This window comes from Helicoverpa armigera, chromosome 26 (genome assembly GCF_030705265.1).
Source record: "Helicoverpa armigera isolate CAAS_96S chromosome 26, ASM3070526v1, whole genome shotgun sequence".
NCBI lineage: Eukaryota > Metazoa > Arthropoda > Insecta > Lepidoptera > Noctuidae > Helicoverpa > Helicoverpa armigera.
The window spans coordinates 841,203-866,259 of NC_087145.1; the positions used below are offsets into that span (position 1 = coordinate 841,203).

The 25,057-nt window shown below is 35.7% G+C and overlaps 1 protein-coding gene across 5 annotated transcripts; it reads right to left on the reverse strand.

The window, feature by feature from the left end:
* Positions 1-475: 475 nt before the first annotated feature.
* On the reverse strand, positions 476-24,483 carry LOC110379033 (uncharacterized). 5 transcript variants are annotated; one of them, XM_021338528.3, is made up of 6 exons: positions 24,426-24,483; positions 18,740-19,034; positions 5,112-5,168; positions 3,937-4,051; positions 2,576-2,758; positions 476-1,647 (listed from the first exon to the last, which is right to left on the reverse strand). In XM_021338528.3, the coding sequence occupies exons 2-6, from the start codon at positions 18,962-18,964 to the stop codon at positions 1,274-1,276; spliced, it is 954 nt and encodes a 317-aa protein (XP_021194203.3). In that variant the 5' UTR covers positions 18,965-19,034; positions 24,426-24,483; the 3' UTR covers positions 476-1,273. The 5 variants fall into 5 exon arrangements, with proteins under 5 accessions (XP_021194203.3, XP_063897805.1, XP_021194204.3 ...); XM_064041735.1 differs by lacking the exon at positions 24,426-24,483 and adding an exon at positions 24,379-24,395; XM_021338529.3 differs by lacking the exon at positions 24,426-24,483 and having other exon boundaries at positions 18,749-19,194.
* Positions 24,484-25,057: the final 574 nt, after the last annotated feature.

The window sequence follows — 25,057 nt, forward strand, 5'->3', positions numbered from 1 at the left end:
TATGTGTTTTCTTAAAATAATAATTATCATGCTTGTACTTTAGGCTGCAATGATGACATCTCATTAGAATACCTTTTCATACAATCTCGCACGAGGCCTCGGGTTCGATTCCCGAGTAGGACCGAAATCGCTTTGTGGCTTTTAGAAACTTTAACAAAGTAGTCCGAAGGCTGGAAGTTGGTGATTGATACACCCGTGCATCGGAGAGCACGTAAATGTCGGTCCTGCGTCTGATCTCTCTCCGGTCGTGTCGGATTGCCGTCCCATCGGGTTATGAGAGTGAAGGAATAGTGAGTGCACCTGTGTCTGCGGAAATGCTTGTGCACTATAATATGTCCTGCGCAGTTGGCTAATCTCCTTACATGAGAAGAGACGCCGTAGCCGATAATCGTCAAGGAGGGCTTCATCATCATATTGGATGATGATGATGCATTTTCAATGTCTTGCGATCATAAAAAATTATAACGAACAGAAATTTTGTAACGTACTTTATTGATCTTCACGAACAACAGTCGTACATCAAATAAATACAACTTTCCATAAAAATAAGTTAATTTAAATTAAGTACTAACTTATCGTACGTTATTATTTATTAAATAAAGTTAATTCATTTTTCTCGACTAGCAAAATTAGTCAATTTTTATCATTTCGAAAATACAATGGTTTTTTTTCTTTATAAAAGTATACAAATAGAGTAATTATAGTTTTTTAGGAAACATATTTTTATTGACTATGTAAGTAATAGATAAAATATTTATTTTTCTTAGATACTACAACAGATCTTTGGTTAGATACTTTACATAACAGACACTATGAGTATTAAATACTTATTTTAATTAATGACCTTAACTATGACTAGGACTCGACTACATTTTTTTTTCAATAGGTATTTAAAGTTAATATCTATATTAAACGTAAAACTATAAACTAGTCATGTATAGTCATTATTCAAGATGTATAAATCAAAATGCTAATTTTAAATTACATTAAAATTATTCGTAAGTTCTGCTCGATGTTTTCCGATGTGATGTTCAATATTAAGCACAGTAGCTATACCTACAATGGAAAGTCATTGTTCTCTAGATTACTGTATTAATTAACTTTATTTGGATTCAAGTATGACATTCTTTACTTTGATCTAAAACAAATCCCACAACGCTGACATTTGAAAAATAATAACTTCGCAAAGTAAAGAGAATTTCAATATAAGTGTCACTTATATTACATACATTAAGTCTTAAAATTATTTAACAAGAATTTAAATTAAATAATTTTAAAAATCTGTGTAATGCGTCGAAGCGCCAGCGCCATCTAGTACGACTGGCCGGTAGTAGTCCTTCATTTCGCCCCAACCGCGCGGCGCTACGTTGAAGTTAGGTCCCGAAACTAGGGGCAATCGCGGGCTTTTAGGTGAAGCATATACATCGTTTAACTTCGTAGGTGCCATGGGGACTGGTACATCAATATTCTGTACTGTAATCGTCGGAGGAGAGATAGGGAACGGCTCCATTTTGGGTAAGTTACTGGAGTGTTTGAGCGCCGATTTTGGGTATGTTTTCTGGTTGCGTAAACTAGATGGCGGGCGGTACGGTGTGTCGTGATTCGCTACGGGAGTCGGCGTGGAGCACGCGTTCGATGTGTTTCGACCTGCAAATGTAGAAAATATATAATTAATTTGAATCCTTAAAGAACTCTCAATCTATAAAACCAGGTTGGCTTGGTTTATGCTGGGCTAATTAATCTCTAGTGTAAATGTAATCCAGATAAATCTCTCATCGCCACATTTTCAAAACAACTTTGATAATAATTAACATTTTGCATCCTATAAATAACGTAGCATAGCCCGAGGCCGGCGGCCTGGCTACCGACCAATCTGTCAATATCAGCTGTTGCCATTAATATCAGCCAGGCCGACAGATCATAATAATTTCATAATTAATACGACATGGAAGATAACTTGTAGCGTTATGTTTATAGTGTGTCTGAATTGACATTTAAGAAAACAGAAATGAAACGTCTTCAAAAGCACTGTGGCTATGCTGTGTAACAAAATTGTGAAGCATCTAAACAAAACAATTAACAGATATCTTAAAGATGTGGGTAAGGCATGTAACAGGAGTGATCTTTGCAATATTGGTTATGCTAACTCTATCAGATACACTCACTCATGAAGTCGTATGTGAGGAAACTTCATCATTTCGTACAATTACCTACTGCTACTTAGCAGACCCAAAAAAACTTAGTGATAGTTCTCTACTCTAGATAACGCCCATTTGACATGCGGTGATCTCGGTTCTTATAAATTTTCAAATCATCTCCCGAGCCTTTTCCAACTATGCTGAGGTCGGTTTCCAGTCCTAGTACTAGTGTTTCACAAGGACTGTGTCTCTGACCTCCTCAATTCAGTTACCTGGCAACCCAATACCCCTTGGTAAGACTGGTTTTCAGACTTACAGGCTTCTGACTACAAGTAAAGACTGTCAAAGCTGTTCAATGAAAGCCGGGACCTGTAGTTTTACGTGCCCTCCGAAATAAACATTCAAATAAAACAAAATAAAACTTCAAAAGCGCTCACCTCGTCCCTCATGCACCCACTTGACGGATCTCTTCTTCCTGTTGACGTACATGCTCTGTCCTCGGCTCATGTGGTTGCTGGAGTCGCTCAAGGACTTGGAGATGGCCCTGGCAAGGTCCATCTGTTCCTTCACGGTCGGGTGCACTCCTGGCACGTAGAATGCTGAAGATGCGAAGGTTTTTTCTGGAAATGGGAGGTTTGAGATTAGCACCATCCGTTGGTCGATGTTTTAAATTAGGAAAATAGGAGTGTCATATTTTTTTTTATGCCCTGTTCACAATTTTATAGGGTCGGCGCTATATGTTTTTCGCTTCTATTTCTCACTGGCAGTCGTTGAACTAGTATTGAAACCCTTTTTATTATTCCTGTCATCAATAGTTCAGACTTTCTCTCCCTCTGTGTATTTTTAATTAAAAAACACTTTTGTATGATAAAAAGGTGATTTTGAGCAACACGATTATTATGATCACTGGGGGCATTAACTCTGTAGCTGACAAGGACATTTGACTTGTAGCACTGCCAGATAGATTAATCAAAACTTCAAAACATTCGTGTTATTTTGAGACGCTAATCCAGCTTTATTTGCATAATGTTTACTGATTCAAACTCAAACAAAATCATTTATTGAAACTGCAAAGCAGCACTTTTCTAACGTCAATTTACAAAAGGCTGCCCCCAAAACGCCCACCCTTCAACACTTCCTTTGTGTTTTTGCTGGGAAGAAGAAGTGGTGCAAAAAACTCCCCAGCAACACATGTCTGTCTGTAGGTTAGAAGAACTTTTCAACAATGAATTTAATTGGTATGCACTCATTTTATAATTTTAGCAATATTTTACAGTGGAGTTGTAACTATGTTTTGTTTAAATTCCGATAGATGGTGTTAGTGACATTGTGTAGTAAGCTGGCCTAAGAATAGGCAGTAAATAGGCCACTAATGTCTAAGAATAGATTTCGTCAGGTGAGTGGGCAGTATTCAACTGTATCTGTGTACGTTGATAACAGGGGTTAAATTAATTGTCACTGTGATTTCTTAAATCATATGTTATGTATTGAAAACGGTTTTATGTCTTTTATATGTATATTATTGGTATAAATATGAGAAAAGGGTTTTGGTCATTTTTATACTTAGGGTTTCTATTGTGATATTAGGTTGGGTAAGTTATGATTCGGACAAGTAATGATAAGGCATAAACAGTTATGACACTTTCGTGTCGTGACGGATTGTCGTCCCATCTGGCTATGAGAGTGAAGGAATAGTGAGTGCACTTGTGTCTGCGCAAATACTCGTTCACTGTTATATGTCCTGATCTCCTTCGGACATAGCCGCCGTGGCCTTTATTTTAAGGTCAAAGTTACTTACCAAACTTGCGGTCTTTCTTGATGATATGCTCTTCAGCATCGGGCGCCGGCGTGAAGATCTTGTTCAGGTCCACCTCCTTCTCCCCCACTAGCACCGGCTTGTTCTCCATGTCCTCCTGAAAGACCAGGGTAAGAGGGATTACCGTCATGTCTCATTTTTACGTCGATGATGTTACGACGGGATTTATGGGAACTATGGTGAGATTACTAGTGAGACTATGTAGGTATTGCTAACTTGCATGTAAGTCCAAGTTTGTTATTGACTGTTTGGTGTGAACTAAAAACTCCTTAGTATAATGTATGAGCACATAGATCTGCTTGCCAAGATTGAAGAACATAGAAACTATTAAATTAGATTAAAACTAATGAGTTTAATGACAATGTCAAAATTAATTGATCTTGGAAAAAAATCACAAAGGCGTGATAGACAGATGAAATAAAAATATAGACATAATAAAATGTTTTCAGTTTTAGTTACGTAGTATCTAACTATTAAGTAACTATTAAATGATCTGTAGTTTTAGCAACATTGGAACAACACAATACTATACAAAAGCTTATGAGTTTTTTGTAGAAGGAACCTTTATATTTTTGGTTTTCAGAGGTCTATGAGAATTCTCTACATTCTAGTAATCTAGAATTATAATAAGTTCTAGGAATCTAATTAGTGGTATACACAAATGTTCTGTCTGACTAGGTAAGTATACCCATCTATGTCTATATACTTACAAAACCTCTAGATAGGTAATAGAGAATGATGAAAACAAGAAAGAATTAGTTGCGAAATATTCAATTTCCTTATTTTTACATATATAGACATATATTTAAATCTAAATAAAAAAGAATACTTAAGTTTGAGCTATTCAATGATTGAATATTTCGCTATTCATAAATACAGAAGATTATAACTGATCAAAACATTTAGTCATGTTATGAGAAAAATGAAAGTTAGTAGATAGTCATTTAAAAGAATACAGACAGATAAAGCAAAAGCGAGATCTCATACATACATATAATATTTAAAATTAGTAAAAAATAATTATTGAAAAATCGTAATGTTTTTATACATATAACGCAAAGTGTTGCCTACTCATGAAAAAAAATCGCGGAATGGTATTTATTTACACTGGCAATATTTATGAGACTAGTGTTGCGATTCTTGTGCGTTTGCCTTACGGTAAGTGAGTCGAGTGGCTCCTGAAGCGTGGGCTCGCGGGATAAATCCACATCATTCTGTGTAAACCAGGGTTTATCTATTAATTCTTTTGGAAAACTAATTATTACATAGGTATCACTCATATGTCTTTTTTATTGTTGCTGTAGTTTTAGTTTTTATGTACACGTCTTTTTTTAAAGATTTACTTATTTAGTAAACCGCCAAGATATTGTTTTAAACATTTTATGCTTACTTTTTCAATAATAATAATTTATTTTTTTGTTTCGATTTGACAGAAGTTGATATGATGGCTGGGCGAACCTTTTTTAAGACATCGACCAAGTACCTACCATGTTAATACCTAGCCACATGCCTAACTAATTGGTTATTTAGAGATAAGTAGATAGTTAACCTAAACTGAAGGAAGTAAAAATAAGCTTTAAAATAATTATCCTTATCCTTATTTATAGATATTTTAATTACTTAGCCAACCCCGTCATAGTTTAGAAAAGGCTCGGGAGATGATGATGTATTTTAATGGCTTATTGTACCTATAGTTGTGACCCCCCTTCCCTGGCACCGAAGCTGGATCCGCCCTTGGGCCTCCAAACAATTTTTTATACGGGGCCCCGACAAGGCACGGTACGCCACAATACAAGCAGTTCCCAGTACCCAGATTCACATAGTTTTTTTTTACAGAATATTTCTAGACTAGAAATAAATTAGTAAGTAGGCTTGACGCATGCGCAGTAGACGTAGAACTCGGATTTGATGCCAACTATTGTAAAGCTCGAATGTTTCAACTATTGAACATACTGACTGGTAATATTTGTATGTATGAACATACAATTCGTTTTCCCCCTCATCCCGTGAGGACTACTGCCCGTACCGGGACAAAATATAGTCTAGATATGCAACTTGCAGATAATTTATCATTTTAATAGTAAAACATGAAAGATTTTTTAAAATCGGTCTATTAGTTTTCTAGCATACATAAGAAGTACATATATTAAAGTAGTTGTATATATTTTAGTTAAACAGTCATTGGAGGATTGACGATTATTCTAGATAACCTCGTTGCTATAGAATATAATTTACATCTACAAATCTAATTGTACAAATGTGCCGGAAGTGGTAATTTTTTTTAAAATACTTAATTTTCAAGGTATTCTTAAAGTAATAATCACTTTTGTCTAGTTATCAACCTCTGTAAATGAGTTAACTTTTTCAGTATAATCTGCGTTTGCGTCATAATTAAACGTCAAAAACAAGGACCTAACTCCTCACCCGTCACATCCAATTTTACACCTATTAACAATAGCAGTAAAGTGTAAAATCGATTGTTTGTAAACGTTTATACTATGCACTCTGATGGGCCAGAAATGATGGTTGGCAAGGAGCCAGGTCTCGTTGTTGAACCGCTATGAAAATTTATAATAGAACGATTTTTTGAACGAATCGAGGCCAATGTGTTTTATTAAGAGTTTAATTGTTAAGAATCTTCGAAAGTCTTTTTGTTGCTTCACTGCAGAAGACGAGCTTTTTTTCTTAGGTATATATATATATGTATACTTCCCTGCCGATTTCGGCTATGGTGACTGCTTTCAGTTATCATTGAGAGAAGAGCTAGGATGATCAGCTCTTCTATGCGCCCTTTGATGGCTGCAGTACCCTATTTTATGTTAGGTACAGAATTTTTTCTTAGGTACAGAAGGACTGAGAGGTGATCGGCTCTGCTATAATTATGTACTGAATTTTACATTATCACTGCTCAACGGCTAAGCCGATTATCGGCCACGGCGGCAGTTCTCATATATAAAGAATATTGGCCAATTGCGAAGGACACAGGTGCACACTCACTTCTTACTCTCATATCCCGATGGGACGTCAATCAGATACGACCGGACCGACATTTACGTGCTTTCTATTAGGATGAAGTTGGTAACACTATTATATAGAAACCTAATGAAACTAACTGATTTCTTGATCAAAGTTTATTAGAAGACATTTATGTTTAATTTAGTAATTTCTCGTTCCGTAAATCACTCTTCCATTATTTATCTTTATGTGTCTTCAGCTTGTTTATAAATAATGTTTTCTACATCAGATAATCATGAATTTGTTATTAAACGTCGGAAAATATAAATTATTTGCATTTCAAAGAATTCCTCTGAAATTAACTTCCTATGTGCGGATTTAACATTCGTCAATGACAAAAACTACATAAAATTAGAAGATTGTGATAAAGTTATAATAATAATAATAATAAGCCCCGCAGGGCATCTGAGGCGGATGACGGGGAGTAGCGACCCCGCGGGGCTATATATCCGAGTGCTCCAGGGAGAGTATACTGTCCCCCATCTCCGGCTTGCCGGAGTGAAGCATGACGGGGGATAGGTCTCCCGCCTCTCGGCTTGCCTTCACCGGCCGGTCAGAGTGGAGTCGCTAGAGCAATGCTCGGAGGGTAGGTGCCTCGTGGTAAGTGGCGAGTGGGCCGGTGATGCTGGACCCACAGGGAGCGCGTGATCTGCGTTTAAAGTCCGCCGAGGTATCCTCACCCTTCTCAGCCGCTCATGTACCTGTTGCCCCCTTGTTGCGATTTAGCGACTGATTCCCGGGGGCCCAGTAAGTGAGTTGGCGAGTCTCCACCTGCCATTTTTACGTGTATTTATTACATTGTTATCGGCAGGTGCCATAGTTCCCGTAGTTTCCCCATTCCTAGTCCACTAGCATCCCATCACAATAGCCCAAGTAGTTTTTATCCATAGTTAGCAATAGTTTAGCACAGAACCGGGGATTGTCCTTGGGTACATTTCTATAGTGTATACAGGGATAATCGTCGGTTTTGTGTCACCATTTCATTAAAGTTGTCTCAAAAGGGCTTCAGCGTGTTGGCTTCGGCCCCACGTTCGCCTCCCAAAAATCCGGGACTCTGTCTGTAGTCCCGAGGTCTGGTAGAGACATACAAAATAATAATAATAATAAGCCCCCTGAAACCTAACCACACGTCCCGATCGAACACCAGATCACGTGGGGGGCGGGCAACGCAAAAATAATATTACTGGGCGGCTAACGTGGCAATAGTAACCCATCGACAAAATGGAGACTAGAGCACAAAGAAAATTACGTATAGGATCGCTGCCCGGGGGCGATCGCCGGGGCGCGCCTGGAGCCGATGCTGGGCGCTCCAGCATACGAACCATCGGTGGTAGTGAGTTGAGTCAGCGGGCTCCTACCGGGTCACCCGAACAAGGTTACAGCAGACCATCTTCTTCTGTATCTCTATTCCCTTCACTCCCTTCTTCTCCTCTTTCTTGTTTGAACTATAATACTGATTCTTCTTCTATTTCCCCACCTAGTTCAATAACTTCTGCAGCCATGGATGTTGTGCAGGAGGCAGTAGCCGACAATCCTGCACCCACCACTGGCCAAGCTCGCGCGCGATTGAGATGGACAAGAGAGATGAATGAGTTCATCTGGCGCACTTACCTTCAAGTTACCGATTTAGATACTAAAATCCGCGGTTACTTAGACCCATTATATGTTAAATTCACACAAAAATTTCCCGAAATACCAGTATCAAAACAACGTTTAGGAGATCAGAAACGCGCAATTTTACGAAATAAATTACTTCCTGAAACCACGATAGAGTCCATAAAAAACGAGGTACGAATTAGTCTACAAAATATAAGTAACACTACACTAGCACTTACACAACCTTCCGTAGCTGACTCACAGCAACCCATGAACACAACTGGTCGTTTAAGATGGACTGACGATATAAATGAGGCAATAATAACAGAATATTTTAAAATAACCCATTTAGAGACCAATAGAACAGCTTACAGAAAACAACTGCACACAGTCATAACACAACGATTCTCCTGTATCGCACATGTCTCTGAACAGCGTATTGCTGATCAGCGCAGAGTAATTATAAATAATAGGCTTATCTCTGATGATAGATTAGAAGAAATAAAACGACAAGTTAGGGATTTCCTCAACATTCAGCCCACACATGATACATATGACGACACAATAACGAGCAGTCCAACTGTAAATACACAACCTATCAACTTACGCAGTAGTAATGGTTTAGGCTTAAATCAAACAGATATCCCAATAACAATTGATAGTGCACTCCCACAGTTAGAACAGTAGCCGAAGAAACGATAAGTACTATGTTTGTAGATGAGTCCCTAGACACCAAAATAGAAAAGCTATTCGAAGAAACCTACAACAAATATTTATTATCAGACCCCACAAATAGACCTTTTATACCCAAACAGAAAACATCAAAGAAATTTGCACACATAATTACATATTTAAATAGCAATGTTTTACCAAAGTACGCAACTAAAGAAGACAACTTCCTGAAAACTCATACACTTATCTATTGCGCTGCCTATACCGCAGCAATTTGTAATGGAACTAAACTTAAAGAGCAAACAACAACTACACAAACACCTACACAAACGACTCCACAACGCAACACAGTAGTAGACCGAAGACCAAAGTGGCTAAAACGACTAGATATAAAAATAGAAAAAATACGCAAAGACATAGGAAGAATGACACAATACATCAACGGAAACAGGCATCTAAGACTAATTACACACATTGATAGAATCAAACACAAATACAGAACACACTCTAGCTACGAAGAACCTAACATAACAAACGAACAATTTATGGATAGTCTAAAACAGAAACTTTCCGCCGTAACAAGTAGGCGCCGCAGATATTTCAATTGCACTAAACGTAAAGACCAAAATATACAATTTACAAACAACGAAAGACAGTTTTACAGAACACTAACCACAGACACTACAAATATACAAAATACACAACAGACAGTAGACAGACCCAATCCTAATCCCGAACAACTACACGCCTTTTGGTCAAACATTTGGTCGAATGCATCAGAACATAATCAAACTGCTAGATGGATAGAAGACGATAAAAGCAATTTAGAAACCGTAACAGATATGGAATTCACCGCTATTCCATTAGAGGTCTTCGCTAACGTCATCAATAAAGCACATAACTGGAAAAGTCCTGGTACTGATCACATCCACAACTACTACTATAAGAAATTGACTTCTCTACACCCCTCTATCTATAATCACATCAATGATTTTATAAAATATCCAGAAAATGTCCCAGAATTTATCACCCAAGGCCTAACCTACATGCTCCCTAAAGACTCCGACTATACGAATCCAGCCAAATACAGGCCCATAACTTGTCTACAAACTATTTACAAATTAACTACAGGCTGTATCGCAGAAATCATATACAAACACACTGTACAGAACAATATCCTAGCGGAGGAGCAAAAAGGGTGCCGTAAATATAGCCAGGGATGTAAAGAGCAATTAACAATAGACGCCATAGCCATGAAACATAATGTTAAATTAAAAAATGATATCTGCACCATGTATATAGATTATCAAAAAGCTTTTGACTCTGTTCCCCATAGTTGGCTGCTATATATACTAAAACATTACAAAATTCATCCCGAAATAATTCATTTTTTGACACAGTCCATGAAACATTGGAATACTAAACTTAAAGTAGGAAAATCAATAGAAACAGATCCCATACCCATAAAGCGAGGAATTTACCAAGGAGACGCTTTAAGCCCTCTTTGGTTTTGCCTAGCTTTAAACCCTTTATCTAACCTTTTGAACTCTTCTAACAGTGGCCTTATAATTAAAAATAACGAAAGACAGGATAGCTATCAGCTGACCCATTTAATGTTTATGGACGATATCAAACTCTATAGCAATACTATATCAGGACTTCACTCACTAGCAGATCTTACTCAAACTTTTTCTGATGATATAAACATGTTATTCGGTATTGACAAATGTAAAACATTTACTTTACGAAATGGAAATGATGTTGATAGAAACCCATATGTATTAGACTCTGGCAAAACAATAGAACCCTTATCACAAAATGACACATACAAATATTTAGGCTTTGAACAATCACACCAAATTAATCAAAAACACACAAAAAACAAAATAATCACTAAATACAGACACAGACTCAACATGCTGGTAAAATCACAACTGACATCGCGTAATTTAATAAAATCCATAAACTCATTTGCTATTCCCCTACTTACCTACTCCTTCGGCATTATAAATTGGTCCAAATCTGATCTTACTAAACTACAGCGCTCTATAAACACCACCCTAACGACGAACAGAAAACACCACCCACGATCCTGTGTCCAAAGACTCACGCTACCGCGAGACGAAGGAGGCCGCGGTCTTATAGACATAGAAAATTTACACAACAAACAAATAACCAGCTTAAGAAAGTTTTTCATGCAGAAAGCCCTTGAATCACCTCTTCATAAAATAATCACCCAAACAGATAAAAAAATTACTCCACTCAATTTACACAGCACTGACCCACAAACCAATGAACGTATCACCAGCAAAGCAGACAAAATAGCGGCTTGGGAGAGTAAATCCCTTCACGGAAGACATCGCCTCGACTTGCAGCAACCTCATGTCGACATGAAAGCATCGAACGCGTGGCTGCAGCGAGGTGAACTCTTCCCTGAGACGGAGGGATTTATGATCGCCATTCAGGACCAGGTTATTGACACTGCCAACTACCAGAAGTACATAATACGCCGACCCAACTACAACGACTCCTGTAGACGGTGTCATGGAGCATCTGAGACTATCCAGCACATCACAGGAGCTTGTAGAGCCATAGCTCAAACTGATTACAAACACCGCCATGACCAAGTAGCTGCAATAATCCATCAATCATTAGCAATTCAAACAAAACTTATTACAGACAAGGTACCTTACTATAAATATAAACCACAAGCAGTCTTAGAGAACGATAATTTCAAATTGTACTGGGATAGGACCATAATCACAGATAAAACCATTTATAACAACAGACCCGACATAACTATGGTAGATAAACGAAATAAATTAGTATACATAATAGACATAGCTATATGCAACACCCATAATCTTACTAACACACACACTGAAAAAATAGCCAAATACACAGATTTATCAATAGAACTTAAAACGCAATGGAATATCAGTCATACCAAGACTATCCCCATCATAATATCCAGCACGGGAGTTATCCCAAAAACCTTGCACAATAGCCTAAATACATTAAAAATTAGTCCATCTACGTATCTACTACTGCAAAAAGCAGTAATCCTGAATACATGTAGATTAACAAGAAAATTTCTAAACTCATAATTTTTAAAAGCACTTGGCTTCGGCCCGTGCCATCAAATAACCACACATAGATGTGAGATATTGTAATAATAACGAGAAATAATAATAATAATTGTGTCACCATTTCATTAAAGTTGTCTCAAAAGGGCTTCAGCGTGTTGGCTTCGGCCCCACGTTCGCCTCCCAAAAATCCGGGACTCTGTAGTCCCGAGGTCTGGTAGAGACATACAAGATATAATAATAATATAATCTTTATTTCAGACCAATGTCCATACATAAAAACATACAAAAACCAGTTTACAAAATTTGAGCACGTATAATTGCTTTCAGGACGTTTGAGTCTTGCTTTTCCGCAATAACCTGTAGGATGCTGTTGGTGCTGCTCCTGACTCTGCTCAGTAATGATGCGAGCCGCTTGCGTATTATAGCATGGAAGCCGTCTACCCTGGCTTCCGCAAACATACCGGAGGCACTGCAGAAACACAACAGTTATGCTATATATTTAATAAGTAGGTAAACCTACACAAAATGATAATTTACAATAACATCTCTGTTTTCATACAGTTTGCTATATAATTTGGTTTTATCTTTGACATACTTCATCATCCTCCGAGCCTTTTCCCAATCATGTTGGGGTCGGCTTCCAGCCTTACCTAATCTTTGACATACTTAATAGTTTTATATATGCTAAATATTTACTTACACGACAAGATGTCCAAAGTCCAAAGAAAAACAAAACTTACGAAATACAAACTCAAATATCCTTTAAAGATCTTGGCAATATCTTTAAAACCATCAATATAAGTTTTTCTTATCTATCACTTTGCACAAACTTCATCACAGAATAACTCTCAAACACTTGGAATATATCTATCTGTCTGATCAACATCAGACAGACGTTAGCAATATATAATGTGTTCACAATGTCATGTCAAACGTATTATATTTCTGTATGACAATTAGAATATTTGGCAACATATACTGTTGTAGCAGAGACGGATTACAGCCATGGATAATAATAATTAAAACATCTACACTAATATTATACAGCTGAAGAGTTTGTTTGTCTCTTTGCTTGAACGCGCTAATCTCAGGAACTACTGGTCCGATTTCAAAAAATCTTTCAGTGTTAGATGGTTCATTTATCAACAAAGACTATAGGCTATAGAAAGACTATAAGAATATAGACTTTTTATTCTAGTAGGTAATTACAGAAGTTCCCATGGGATGCGGCTGAAATCGCTGACAGAAGCTGGTTAAAGATAAATATTTACTAACAACAGTCTATAGGTTTACAAGTCTGTCTTTAAGGACTTATCTCAGGATCTGCTGGATCATTTTCAAGAATTCTTCCGCCAATGTGTTTGGGGCGATACCGCAGGTACAAGCTAGTATGTTATAAACCATATACCTAATAGATAGAAAGAAATAACATCACAATTAACTATGTTAATTTGCGACCACTCTTGCGCAGTTGGTATCCAAAGATTGCCCAACTCTGATCCAGGTCAGATGCTCTGCCTCAATGGAAGCATCAACTCCCTTTGAAGTCACCAATTAAGATTTAATACATCGTTAACAAAAGCCAGACACGCCAACCAGTGTAACTAAGAGGAGTCACACTAACACTCTTTTGACTGCGCATGCGCTGGTGATGTGTAAATGGGCCCTAAATAACGCAGAGGCCAAGACCAGAGGTGCGGAGTGATGGGTTCGATGCCCGACTCGTGCAAATTCGGATCACGGCTATTTGTAGCGTGTTCCTATCGTATGTTGGCTTTTGATAGTGCTTTCTAGTTTTCTTTTGAGCTAGGTTTTAGTTTATTTTTTGGTAATAAATAGATACGTAAATCATACAGAATATGACAGCTTTTTCGGTCGCTCGAATGTACTGATTTATAAATAAGAGGGAGCTAATTTCTTACGACAAGCATCTAGGTGTACGGCTTCAAGGAATTGGTCTCATATAGAAGAACTGCAAAGAAACTCCATGGACACTCTTTTCAATTGATTTTCCATAAGTCCCACATAGATTTAAGGTTACAAGAAATATTTACTGATTTGGCCTCGCAAAGATATTAGTCCTCTAACTTTAAACTATCATTAGATCTAATAATCGAATAATTCCAGCACTTTGGTATATATCTGATCTAAAATAGTACCGAAGTGAGGTCGGTGTTCTAATGATCGGGTCAAGAGTTATTATTGAAAGATGGCCTTTTTGAAGGTTTGTTAGCAGAACGCAAGTAGGAATGTTGGCATTCATTGCTGCTGTATATTTATGATCAGTATTTATAGATGATGCAGATCAAACGGACGTATTACAGCAATAAAGATTAAAAGTAAAATTGTTGAAATAATGAGTTTATTATGAAGAACGCGTTCCAAAACTAATAAATACCTAAGCATAGAGTTTCTTGCTCGTTCTCTATAAGAAGCGACTTTTCGACTGAGCAACTAGAATCAGACTTATTTATATTTTTGACGTTCATAAGTGGTTGTAAAGGCTTTAATTAAATATTATGATTTGATCTATTAAATTCAAATCCACAATTTGTCACAGATCTCCCTTAACGCGAGCGTGTCGTCCGGTCACTCAATTTGACACTCACAACTTCTGCGCTGTCTCCAAAGCTGTCTCAGATTTATTTCTCTTGCTAAAGTGTTTCCAAAAATAATTTACACTATCGTGAATAATATTCTTGCGTGAATCTGTTTACCGCAAACTACTTAGGTACATAAAAGTATTTCCATTTGGCAATTTGATTTTGTAGCTAATACTTCAATATTTAAAGATAAGGGTTATTTAATAGAAACTTTTACTCTCACTACCTCTAAAACGTTAGGATGATATTTAATTGGTTGTTTATTTAATGTATGTAACACTTTTAGCAATTTTATTGACGTATGTTTATTTTTCAAGAAGTATTTTCCAAAGACTATGGAAATACTTTATGATATATTTTCTTACGTAAACAATGAACATTTCTAACGTATAGTACCTACATTTCTAACATAAATATATTGAAAGCAAAAGAAAGCAACCCGTCTGTTACCAACCCGTAGTTTGTATATTTAGCTGAGAACATGTGGACGGGAATATAGGTTAATCTGTTTGTCCGTCCGTCTTCAAATAGTCCACTCTAAACATTTCACCAGTTTCAACATACTTCATTTTTTTTTGAAAAGTTTATAGAACTTCTTTGCAAAGGAAATAGAGTATATTGACCTGTTCATAGTGCCAACATTTTATTTCAATAGATGTGTTATTGATACCTAATTGTATTGTATCCAAATTCAATTATGGGATAAATATAGACCGATGTTATTATTATTTCGGTATAATAAACCCACGGCATACTTAAATAACATTGATACTGCCTTAAGTTAAAGTTTTTTTGCCTAAAAGTAAGCCACGACAAAATACCACACAATTAAAATTCTTAAAACTGGATACAAAGTTTTCTCTTCATTAAATCGATTAATTAATAAAGCATTATTTGAAACCGTGATACTTTGATTGGGGCATTTTGCCAGTCAACAAATAATTAGGGACGTAGAAAATAATGATTTAGGTATCCTATTTCTAATAGTTCATTTAGCACTTAATAAAAGGGATAATTAATTTCAGTATCCGATGAGACAATAGCTGAATATAAAGAATATTTTTCATGTAAGTATGTAGGTATGTATTTCGCTGAAAAAACAATATGAATTCTACAATAGTTCAATGTCTTTTGTCAAAGGTAAATGCCACGTCGGCCATCTTAGAAAGAATAATCACTTATAATACCACAAGAGCTTCAAAATTATCGGGTATTTCCCGATAGGTTCGTTGCAAACAAATGAAGGAGTCAAGTTTTTCAGGTTAAAAAATCACGAGCGCGAAGCGCGAGTGATTTTTCCTGAAAAACTTGACGACTTTATTTGTTTGCAGGGAACCTTGAGGGAAATGCCAGATAATTATGAAGCTCGTGTGGTATTCGGGAGATTATTTTTCCGTCCCAAATGTCGGCCACAACCTGTCAGTTTGACGTAGCAACGACCAGAGAAAATATTCAAAAAATTTTCAGTATAATACCATGTAGGTTGTACCACGTGACGTCGAATGGTGCAATTCTATTGGTCGATATTTGGGTCGGAAAAATAATCATTAAAAAGAATCTATTGTTATTTAACTGATTAATATTTTTTAGTTTTGTGTATTAACATCATCCTCCCGACCTCCCGATCTCAATTTTATTTAATATATAAAATTACATGTTTTCTTTCTTCTTTTGTAATATCTATTGTATTTTAATTGGATTACAGCCAAACTACTATTTTAGCGGTTTGTAGTTTATTTATGATGAATTTATTAAAGATTTTTTAATTTCGTTTTATGTTTTTTTTATTTATATTTTGTAGTTAGTGAAGTCAGTATTCTATCTACTTTGTATATGTCACCGTAAGATTACAAACATCGTTAGATTACAATCTATCTCGAGAGATTGTAAACTGTCGAATTATTGTGAACCGTAACATCTGATTGCAATTTAACGCATTATTTTTCGCTATATTATAATCTATCGATGAGAAATTGTCAAATTGTCAACTGTCCGAAAGCTCTCCCTGATTGGTCAGTCTTTTTGTAAGATCGACCAATAATCCGTTCTGTTCCCATGGAGTTCCCGTAGAGTTAGGAATGAAATAGAGGTGTCAGTGTAAATGCTTTTCGAAAATTCTTCAAGTATTTATTATTTAGTACGAGTATGTAATTAATATTCCTGACATATGGAGAGAACAAACAAAGCCAGTAAGTCTGACACCAGTTTAACCAAGGGGTATCGGGTTGCCCGGGCAACTGGGTTGAGGAGGTCAGATAGGCAGTCGCTTCTTGTAAAGCACTGGTACTCAGCTGAATCCGGTTAGACTGGAAGCCGACCCCAACATGATTGGGAAAAGGCTCGGAGGATGATGATGATGGAGAGAACAAATTGTAACGAAATATTTATTCTTCAAACACAAATTGAAATTGGAAACATTGATTTCTGACACTTACGCGAATATTAGACATTTAAATAAAACTACTTTTACGGATTTTATCGCGGTTATATTATATTATATTATTTAATCCCGACGTTTAAAACCGACCGCGATAAAATCCGTAAAAGTAGTTTTATTTAAATGAAATTGGAAAATTATAAGGAACTTTTATAAAAAAAAACAAAACAATTAGGTAGTTTGTTTTCAAACACAAATTCATTCCTAACTCTACGGGAACTCCATGCCAACAGAACGGCTGGTCGTGATTGGTCGATCTTACAAAAAGACTGACAAATCAGGGATAGCTTTCGGACAGTTGACAATTTGACAATTTCTCATCGATAGATTATAATATAGCGAAAAATAATGCGTTAAATTGCAATCAGATGTTACGGTTCACAATAATTCGACAGTTTGCAATCTCTCGAGATAGATTGTAATCTAACGATGTTTGTAATCTTACGGTGACATATATAAAAAAATAACAATATAAAATAAATAAATAATACTTAAATATAATAAAATGGGAAACAAAATTGTGTTTCATATACATGATTTATGTAAGGTCTAAACTATCTATACTTCTATACAAATCTTTACTATGTAATATAACAAAGACTAAATATTTTTTTACTCTAAAAGCTCTGAAACTATCAGACCGATTTGAAAAATTATTTCACTTTTGAAAAGCTACACTATCCCCGAGTGACATAAGCTATATTTTAGCTCGCACATGCAGATGTTCCCAAGGAAAACGGGTAAAACTGCAGGAAAACATCACCTAGCAAACACAGGAATAGAAACCTACTATGAAAGTTTTCAAAACGCAAGTATTGAATGAAAACAATAAATATGTTGGCAAAAGCTTTGCACGAAGCAACTGTATGACTTTCAGCCTTGAAACTACGTCTTAGCAAGATGTTTGACTTTTATGTTTCTGTTATGAATTTGCGTATTTCTTTGAACATCGTTGACTCACGACTGATTCAGAAATGTTATCAATATAGTTCATCTGTAATTCTTGAAACATGCTCTTATGAGTACACTTATCTCTTGTTTGAATAATCAGAATGTTTTTATTATTTGTATTATATTATACGTTATTTTAAGTAAATTTTCATTTTGTAAAGAAAACACAATTTTGTTTCAATAAAAAAGTACAGTCGTCGTCATCAATAAGCTGCCACTTTTTCTGTATAAAAAACTTCAACTTTTGTTTTATGTAAATGGTCATTATCAATTTATAAAAGCATGGTAACTTGTTGACAACGCGACCTTAAATATAAATAAATAATATAATATAAAATAAATTATATTACTCCAATATACTTGTGCGCCTCCATACGCGTGTGTTAGAAGCACGAGCCACTAATCAGAAAACATACACTTACCCAACTTACAGGGAACAACTTATAACTGAGGTTCGTGAGGAACTCCTTCTTCTGAGGGTCGTACATGTCAGAAGGCTTGAAGCCCCTCTTCGTAATGAGTGTGCTATTGACGCTCGACGAACTCTTGGTGTCGTCGAAGCTGTCTCTGTGGACGATCCTGTCGTTTATCTTGTGGATGCTCGACATTTTGTTCGATGAGAACTGACTTTCGCTTATCGTCATCATTTTGACAAGTCTTTTTTTTTCACTGCACTGTCACTTTTTTTATTAACTTTTTTTTTTAGTTTTCACGTGGCTGTGGACAAATTAAGATTTGTTGTCTCGTTGAGTGTACTTTTTGATTTACTTTTTTAGCGCGACAGTCGTGTAATTCATAACACGGTATTTACGTGCGTACTAATGGCTCGCGACAGATAGAATGACGGCGATATGCGCAGGAGTTGAAGGAATTACACCGCGTAGCACGGCTACGTGAGCTACCTACGTCATTGCTACGAGTTTTTTGAGTAATAGTTAATTTTCTCTTGTATTAGTAATTTGTAATTATTGAAAATATTGCGTAGTATTGACGTTTTTTTATGATCAATCAATAAATGAGTTTGTGGTCTATGTGATGTAGATACCTTATTTGTGATTGACTTGTTGAGTCGTTATGACTGTATGGTTTTTATGTTCATTCATGAAAAAAAATAAAATAATCAAATGTTTTCCCTTTACTGCTTGTGAGCTTGTAGCGCCATTTCTTCTTGAACGTGTTATTAATAAGAATGAAGTATTGTTTTCATTTCTAACCGCATTGATTAACTATGATATGAAGATCAATTAATAATAAATTATAGTATATTGAATTATGATAAGAATTTAGTAAATGCAAAAGTTAGCTATAAACGCACGTTGTTTCTTTTACTTAATATACTTAATCTATGTCACGTTAACGTTATTGTGTTATTGGCTTTAAGTGTACGAGGTACAGAAGATTTTTCAAGTATATTTTTGTATTTTTAGGCTCTTAGTTTCTAGCTATATATATATTATACTAATAAATAATCTAAAGATTAATTCACGCTTCGGACTACAGTTTTAATGGTTTATTTTAAAAGAAACAGACGATTGAGTGGTCTAGTTAGATACACTTACGGTATGACCTGAAAATCTTGCTATTTTTAACCATCAGCTATGTTTCTCATCGCCTCGCTTTTTAGACTTCTAACAGCTTTAATAGTGCACTGCTTTTACAGTTCACTATAACAGTTTATAACATTGGTTTATTTAGCCTTTTGCATTTGAAAATTATAAGTGCAAACATACTTATTCGTAGCAATTTTGCAATAAATAGGTGTTACACTTTAAAAAAGGTATCTCGAGATATTCCTAGTCGAGTCAATAAATAAGGATCATTGCTTTTTGACCACCCTAGGATTTGTACTCTAAGTTTTTATATATCAACCGTCATCATCAGGTCATCGCTTATTTCAATCACTTTCTTTCTAGAAAGATTCTCAAGAAAATTCAGATGCGTGAAATAATCACATATATTTAGCCTTTTCCTCTGCAGCAAAATGATAGATTCTAGCCAAAAGAAAATACCAAGGTTTTTTCGAACTATTCATCATTCCATCAATGCAACGCAACTGCTCCAAACATCACCCACCATGCCAAACTCATATACAACATTCTAACACTCTTATTACAAAGGAATAAAGCTCAATTTTGCTTGCACAATAGTTTTGACGCAAGTAAAATGTAAAGAGAACGGTGTACAGAAATAATTTCGTGAAAAATTCAGTTGCTGGCCGCTTTACAGATGTTTTTCAGCTTTCTGTTTACGTCGCTTTTATCCTGCTTGTATTTTCTAGAGTTTTTTGATTTCAGGAATATTTTAGGGAAACTAGTTTTTCCTTTAGGTAATAAAATACTAAGTAGGTATTGATGCCTAGGTCAATAGTGTGAATGTTCATCAGACATGACAATGCAAATAGGCGCACTTTCGTCTATTTCAGTTTCCAGTCTTCTCAACTTATGACTTCAGCTTATCAAAGAACTATTTTCATAGATTAACATCAATCTATGCATATATCAGAGTCACGAAAGCAAGAAAATCACTCATGTCCAGTGAAATATCACAAAAGTTTAGCACATTTTTATGATAAAGGGTTTCTTTCAATTTGTCAGTTTGTTTGTGTTTTTAGAAAAAATACTCGAATGTCGTTTAGGTCGTATATTTATGTGTGTGACTGTACACGCAATTCGCTCGTATTTTTACTCGACTACCAAGAAAGGTTATGTTTTTAGGGCTTGCTTTCTTTCTGGTACCTGTCTTTGAATGTAAAATTTTCAACGATAAGTGTAGGTCATAGTTGTCTGTGTCTTCTATCTTTTACTTATACCTCTTGTCTGCAACTACATTTTAAGGAATAGTATCTATTATAAGAAGAATGCATTGTTCTAAGGTATTCTTTCTGCGGGTCACAACAGCAACCTGGTTTTATTTTCTTCTACTCATATCTATGAGTATATAACTACAGGATTTTTACAGGAGGTTTACCACAGGATTTCAATACTGTTTATAATCTACTTTAAATTAAATTCTCTAGCGCCAACAATACATCATAGGTTCCTATAGTACGAAAGCGTCCATAGTAACTCCTCTTATGCCAAGCGACATAAAACCAGCACAAATGTACTACAAAATGTTAAATTAATAACTCACAGTCTCACACACACACAGCATATAACATAAATGTATGTAAACCTCTACAAATCCGGCCGAATCTAGGTCAGTTCTCGTTAGCAAAATATTTGTATAAATATTAGAACGAAATCCAAACAAATGAATCAGCCTGACTCATCATTAACTGGGATTTTTTCAAGCAATTGGTACAAAACTTTGTATTTGTTTACATTGATTGACGAATTACTTGAAATCATACCTATTACCTACCTATTGTTAGAGGAAGGAAACTCAGTTGATTAAATATGTTTTTTTTTGTGGTTATTATTTAGGTACCAACCTAATGTGTGCGATAATATTGGATAAGAGAATTATGCAGGTTTAAATTGCTAATGAGAGAAATGGAAAAATAATGTGTATTTTTATGTTTGGGAAAAGTGGAATGGCTTCTAAAGCAAAACAGTTTTCCTAACCCTACAGTTCTATTTGTAGAGTTACTGGGTAAGTGTACAGTGGACTTTTCCGCCTTTTGCGTTTTCGCGTGTTTTTTTTTCTAATGAAAAGGGATCTAGTGGAGGTCAGGCGAGAGTGTCCCTGATAGTACTCAAGTATTAATAAGTGGTTTCTAGTGTTTGATAAACTAGCATTATGTATATTCACAGACAATGTTTACCGCGGTTATTCATCATTCTCTAAGCATGAGACATTAAAACAATATCGCAAACATCTAACGTCGATAATAAAAATATTATGATTTCCGCATTAAATACATAATACTTCGACAAAGTAAGGCCTTTCTTTTGAATTCCGCCATTCATAATAACTGGCCAAGTGCGACTCGCAGTCGCGCTAGAAGGGTCCGTACAAAAAGTCACGTTTGTTTAAATACCTATGTACTTATTTTACAATAGTTTCAATAATTTCATCATCACCATCTGCCTAACCGTATCCCAAGTACATTGGGGTCGGCTTCCAGTCTAACCGGATGCAGCTGAGTACCAGTGTTTTACAAGGAGCGACTGCTTAAAAGTTTGAGTAAGTATTTGCTGTTGAAGCGGCAACAGAAATACATCATCTGTGAAAGTTTCAGATGTCTAACTATCATGGTTCATAAGATAAAGCCTGGTGTCCGACGGACAGCAGTCTTAGTAACATGAGACCCTGTTACTAAGACTTTTTTTTACCCTTTATGTACGGAACCCTAACAATAAGGAGATGCACCTTTACCAAGAGTGCAAAGTGCACACTGAATGGCATACTTGGAATACCCAGATGTGCATACCACGGCAGGTTGCAAGACCACAGACAGATAAATCTAACCAGCTTCAATTAAAAGTGAAACGTTCGTAGGAAATCATTTGGCGAGGACACTAATGAATCATTTGTTGAGAATCTGTCTGCACTTCGTATAAGTCGTTACACTGGCAACTATGTCTTGTGAGGTAATGACTGATGGAATTTGTCAGCTGGTTTCGTAAATGTTTTATAAGAACAAAAGCTACTGGTAATGTGTTTAAACTATAGCAACTAAAAAGTTTTTGCACCTACTAAGTACCTATGTTTTAATGCTTTCGATTTCCTCAATAACAAAATCGAATGCAGCAGATTATTTCGCTTGGGAATGTTACCTACTTCAGGTTTTTCTATAGATATAACTACTTAATAAAATAAATTTCATGAATCAGACCTTTCACAAGAAAGTAGTTAAAAGAGAAGATGTTAACTTTAATTCTGGGAACTAAGTAAAAGTTTCTAAAACAAACAAGATGCCATATGATGACTGTATTCATATAGGTAAGCTTAGATCTTTGAGGTAGTTTGTCATACTTTTATCTCCAACCGATTTAAAAATCTGATTGAATTTCTAAGAATGGGCGCTTATATGTTCTATATTTCAACATAAACGTTATAATAATGTTTTGGCAACCGTAATAATTAGTAACAACAGCCAAATAAGGCCAGAGTTGAGCGAAACAATACGAATCAACAAGTATGTGAGTCACAATTGAAAACAGCTCCGAAATAGTATTTGGAAAATCTTAAGTATTTCATTATGAAAGTTTCCTTTTAAGAACGAAGTTAACTTTTATGTATTAATAGTAGGTAATATTGTGGTTTCTAAGTGATAGACTCACAGGGCCTTACTACAAAAACTTTAAACCCTGTTTTACACTTGTCTTATAAAATTTTGTCTGCAAAATGAACCATATGTCAACGTCATAATTTGACATTTTTTTAGACAAGGCATAAACTGACGTTTAAAAGTTTTTGTGGTAAGACGGTATGTCTTTATCTTTATGTGGCTTCAGAATACCTACACACTGCAAACTAAATAGTCGGCCAACAATTGAGCTGACGACTGAAAACAAAATATTTTTAAAGAAAATCTTCGATTCCAATCAAAGTTTTCGGTCGTTCTATACCGGCAAAATACCTGATCGTTGTAATTTGCTCACTTCCATTAAACTTCCTGATTTATGAGCCCAAACAAACTATCGGCCGACTAAAAGTTTGCAGTGTGCGGGAGCTCTAACAGATGACGTTGTGTTTTGTTAATGTTGTGGGAAAACCAGATTTGAATAGAAGTAGGAGAGTTTTATTTACGCATTTGCTCTAATTAATGTGTAAAAGTAAATTGTCTAATTAAGTATTTACGAAAAGACCCAGAATTTGGTTTACATCGGTTTACCATTAAAGGCAATTTTCACGTTTAAAAAACAAGACAAATATTTTAACAGATTTTCTAGCTACGTTTTCCTGAAAATATATTTAAAGCTCTTAGTTTTTGTTCCTCTTTCTTTAGTGATACGCCACTAATACGCCTGTCAGTAATATGTGTCATCCCGGAACAGCTCGCTACACGACAAAACAATACAAAAAAACAATATGGCCGATATTCACTACACCCACGCGGGAAAACGCTAATAAAATACACTTTTGGTATCAAAACCACTGGTTTTACACTGACAATTTTGTGCACGCAATTGCAATTCTTATATTTAGTTGGATAAAGACCGTATTTGTATGAATTTGCGACGCGGTGTCTGCCTCGCGGGGAGATTTCTCACAAACTAAAATAAGTTCTGAAACATCATTGCATAATACGTAGAAAAGCTCCAGTGTGGGGGAACCACGCTTCCCAGGTTTTCACGGATAGTCCTGAAAAGAAAGTAGGATCATACCTATACTATAGATAATTTCTATTTCGAAGCAAGTTTTTTATTATATTTTTATTCTTTAACAATCTCTCGGATTACAACATTGATTATATCATAAGAATATCAATCATGCATGTCACAAGGCATGACAAATGCTTAGAAAAATCGAGGATATTTTGTCTTATTTAGTCCAATGATCATAAACCTTAATGAACACTCATCCTTTAAAAAATATATATTTAAAGTATGCATATAATGAGGATGAATAAGAAGGTAGGTACATAGGTAGGTAAGTACTCGTGTCTTGCGACATGCAAAGACAATTGACGTCAGTGTAGTGGAGTGAATATTCAGTCGACAAACAATGAAAAACGTGCAGCTGCACTAGTTTATCTCTACTAACAAAGATCCTTAGTCATAATAAAAACAGGCAGTTAATGCTAGCTGTTGACTTGACTATGGAAACATTTCATACGGAGATACACCATT

Coding starts and splice junctions, on each gene's coding strand:
- LOC110379033 (XM_021338528.3), bottom strand. CDS start 18,964: ATGATGACGATAAGCGAAAGTCAGTTCTCATCGAACAAAATGTCGAGC. Junction 4,052..5,111: donor AGCCACTCGACTCACTTACC/GTAAGGCAAACG, acceptor CTGGTCTTTCAG/GAGGACATGGAGAACAAGCC. Junction 1,648..2,575: donor GTGGGTGCATGAGGGACGAG/GTGAGCGCTTTT, acceptor CTACATTTGCAG/GTCGAAACACATCGAACGCG.